The sequence below is a fragment of the Rana temporaria genome (assembly GCF_905171775.1).
Source record: "Rana temporaria chromosome 9 unlocalized genomic scaffold, aRanTem1.1 chr9a, whole genome shotgun sequence".
In the NCBI taxonomy this organism is placed as follows: domain Eukaryota; kingdom Metazoa; phylum Chordata; class Amphibia; order Anura; family Ranidae; genus Rana; species Rana temporaria.
The window spans coordinates 5,293-9,539 of record NW_024404477.1 but is presented as its reverse complement, the minus strand read 5'-3'; the positions used below and the strand labels follow the sequence as shown (position 1 = coordinate 9,539).

The 4,247-nt window shown below is 38.9% G+C and overlaps 1 protein-coding gene across 1 annotated transcript; it reads left to right on the top strand.

Moving 5' to 3' along the window:
• Positions 1 to 1,453: 1,453 nt before the first annotated feature.
• LOC120921897 (cartilage matrix protein-like) lies at positions 1,454 to 3,286 on the top strand. The gene has a single exon (XM_040334399.1). The coding sequence runs from the start codon at positions 1,537 to 1,539 to the stop codon at positions 3,004 to 3,006; it is 1,470 nt and encodes a 489-aa protein (XP_040190333.1). The 5' UTR covers positions 1,454 to 1,536; the 3' UTR covers positions 3,007 to 3,286.
• Positions 3,287 to 4,247: the final 961 nt, after the last annotated feature.

Sequence of the window (4,247 nt, the reverse complement as noted above, 5' to 3'; positions counted from 1 at the left end):
GTTGCTCAAATAAGTCACGGTTAGGAAAAGAGATTTGGATACCACCACATCTTAGACAAATAAATCCGCACATGCACAAAATCACATTGGCATCCACGTTTATATGGGATAGGGCACATAAAAAACATAGATGGGGCTATAATTCCCCACTAATCCCTCTATATGACACACATTTTTTTGTACCAGGGAAAATGGACCTGTTTGGTAATTGGATTAAAAAACCAGATGCACAATTAAAAGACATATTAATAGATGGCAAAATTCTTACCTACCAGGAACTAAGTAAAAAAAAAGATTTGTTTGAGTTGAACAGGTGGCGATACTTGCAGTTGACGCATTTTGTGGATTCCCTCCCCTCCCCCCTGAGATCAGATAGACACTTGCTTCCTTTGGAGCGTTTGTGTTTAGCCCCAAGGGGAAGGGGCGCGATTTCCGCAATTTATAAAATATTGATGGGATTGAAAGACCCCGGCCTCCCTCCTTATATTAATAAATGGGAAGAGGAATTGGGAACGGGTAAAACCGAGATAGAGGTCAGGAAAATATTAGAAAGGACCCAAACGACCTCATTGAATTGTGCATTGATCGAAATGAATTTTAAGTGTTTAGCACGATGGTATATAACCCCGGCCATAGCACACCGTTATCAAGACGACACCTCCAAAAATTGCTGGAGGGGCTGTCTTGAAGTGGGAACTATGTCACATATATGGTGGACCTGCCCAAAAATTAAAACATACTGGAATAATGTATTATTGGTAATTGAGGAGATAACCGGAATTAAAATACCTCCTGATCCATGGGTCTGCTTGTTCCATGGGACAGAAATGTCAACTAAACAGTACATGAGAACTTTACTTCCTCACGTACTAGATGCAGCAAAGAGTCTGATTCCCAAACAATGGAAGGACCCTATGAGCCCGACAGAGAAGAGCTGGTTTTGCAGAATCAATGATATATATTATGCTGAACAGCTCAGGTATATGGGAGAGGAAGGAGAAGGCGGATTTAAACGAAAATGGCAGGACTGGGCTAACTTTAAACTTGCACCAAGGTATATTGACAGGATGATATGATGATTTGATATAGTGTAGGAAGATTATTGGGCAAAGAGTGATTCAATAAGAGACTGATTTCCGGAGATAGGGGAGGGTGGGAAGGAGGGGATAAGGGTTGGGAGTGGCTTGAGGGTGGGACGAGGGTTTGTTCGGCTAGGGGAAACTAATGTATCTATTTATGTATTTAAGTATCTTTTCCTTTCTCTTCTTTTGTATATTAACTGACATATATTTAAAAAAAAAAAAAAAAAAAAGGGGAAGAAAATGAAATGAATAGATAAATAAATTTTCCAACCATGATGCGAACTAAGGAGACTGCGAAATGAACGCAAATTGATTGAATATCCTGATAGTTCTCTGAGGCGGAAAAAAAAAAAAAACTGGGAGGCACACCTGGAGGGATGTAAGTAAGATACCTTGAACACAAATTACCCAGTGCTTCATCCTCACTTTGCTTTCTGACTCCCCTCTGGACATCATGAAGACCTGTCTACTCTCCGCTCTTCTGCTCTTTAGCTGCTATGCCTTTGCAGTGGGAGCACCACCACAGCAGCAAAGGGGCCCAAACTGCAGGACTCATCCCACTGACCTGGTATTCATCGTAGACAGCTCACGTAGTGTACGGCCTTCTGAATTTGAACAAGTCAAAGTCTTCTTGTCTCAGGTCATCGAGTCTCTGGATGTCGGTGTAAATGCCACAAGAGTCGGAGTCCTCAATTATGCCAGCTCTGTCAAAAATGAGTTCTCCCTCAAAACCCACAAAACTAAAGCTGCGTTGCTTCAGGCAGTCAAAAAAGTCCAGCCTCTGTCAACCGGTACAATGACAGGCCTTGCCATTCAATATTCCATCAACCAGGCTTTTACTGAAGGCGAAGGGGCACGTCTCAGATCACCAGGTGTCAAGAAGGTAGCCATTGTGGTAACAGATGGCCGACCTCAAGATGGTATAAAGGATGTCTCTGCTAGGGCTCGTGAGAGTGGTTTGGAGCTGTTTGCCATTGGAGTAGGACGTGTTGATATGACCACTCTTCGTCAGATTGCCAGTGAGCCCCTGGATGACCATGTGGACTATGTGGAGAGTTACAGTGTAATTGAGAAGCTCAGCAAGAAGTTCCAAGAAGCATTCTGTGAAATGGCTGACCTCTGTTCCACTGGAGATCATGACTGTCAGCAGATATGCGTCAGCACTCCTGGATCTTACACTTGTGCATGCAGGGATGGATACACATTAAATGAAGATGGCAAGACCTGCAATGCATGTGGTGCATCAGCTATTGATCTTGTATTTCTAATTGATGGATCCAAGAGTGTGCGCCCAGAAAATTTTGAACTTGTTAAGCAATTTATCAACCAGGTTGTGGAATCCTTGGATGTTGGAACTACCAAGGCACATGTCGGTGTAGTTCAATATTCCAGTTCAGTAAGACAGGAATTCCCATTGGGCAGATTTAACAGTAAGAAAGATATTAAATCTGCAGTAAAAAAGATGGCTTACATGGAAAAAGGCACCATGACTGGCCAAGCCATCAAATATCTCATTGACAACACATTTACCATCTCCAATGGAGGAAGACCTGGTGTATCCAAAGTTGGCATTGTCTTTACTGATGGTCGTTCCCAGGACTACATCAATGATGCTGCTCTGAAAGCAAAGGAACTAGGTTACAAGATGTATGCTGTCGGTGTGGGCAATGCTGTGGAGGATGAGCTAAGGATGATTGCCTCAGAACCTGTGGGTGAACATTATTTCTACTCAGCTGATTTCAAGGCCATGAAGGAAATTGGCAAGAAACTTCAGATGAAGATTTGTGTGGAAGAGAACCCCTGTGAATGTGAGGCAATTGTGAAGTTCCAGACCAAGGTGGACGAGCTTATCCAGTCATTAACAAGGAAAATTGAAGCTGTATCCAAAAGGCTAACTGCTCTGGAGAATAAAATCACTGTGTGAAGAACCCTTGATCTGCTCTTCCTTGAACATCCAGGATCCACCCCATGGCTCCCAGATCTATAGTTCCAAAAACAAAAATCAAACCCTCCATCTAGCCTGCACAAAGAGTGCCTAATTCTCTGAACTGTTACATGGATGAAACATTGTAGGTTATTGATGAGAGGAAATTACCATCTCTGATGTAAAAATGATATCTCGAATGAAAAGAGCAAACAAGATCTTGTGAAATATGTTGTATGCAAAGTATGCAGAAACAACCTCTGCATGGAATTGTAAAAAATGAATAGATACACATGTATATATACTTATATATATATGTATATATATATATATATATATATGTATATATATATATATATATATATATATATATATATAGTTTAAATGACAAAGATGGGCAATCATGTTTGAAGTAAATAGCTCTGAGGGGGTATTTGTTTAGATAATGTAATAAAAGAAGAGAACAGCTCAATATGACATTTCTAGTGCAGAATCATTTTATTTTCTTAGATTTTTTTAACTTCATTAACCAGTCCACAGTACAGTAACACTGCACTATAGATTGAATTGTTTTGATGTTTTCTTCTAGGCTCCACAAAAAGACATACTTGTCTAAATATATATATATATATGTATGTATATGTGTATGTATGTATATGTGTGTATATGTATATATGTATGTGTATATATATATATATATATATATATTAGAAATATTTATATATGTGTATGTCTTTAAATGCCATATCAATACATGTAGAAAATAAGTGATACAATATTCTGTATTTGTATATATCATTACAGGAAATGTATTATACTAAATATTTCACACATAGCCGACTTGTGATCCCCAACCAAAAATCTCCAGTAATAATATATGCAATATTGGTTGGAAGATGCATAGCTTTAAAGGACCTATATGCCTTATTAAGAAAAAGCAAATTACAAAAGATGCTAAGTTCTAAATGCAAATCGTGCACAGAGAAGCAATCTCCTTGCCTCCAGAATATATATATTGCCACATACTTCATACTGCATTATATTATGAAATACCTTAAACACAGCTCTAGTTTTAATGATGTTTTTACTGCATAGGTCTTTAAGCAAGAGCACGGAAGACTGCACATTATTGTGACATCACATTGATGATATAATGTGATGTGTCAATTCGATGTTCAGTATATTTATGAATATACTGAAACACACATGCATATGCATGTGTGTGTATTTATACATATATG

Excerpts from the sequence above, each read along its gene's own strand:
- LOC120921897 (XM_040334399.1), top strand. The coding sequence starts at position 1,537 with ATGAAGACCTGTCTACTCTCCGCTCTTCTGCTCTTTAGCTGCTATGCC.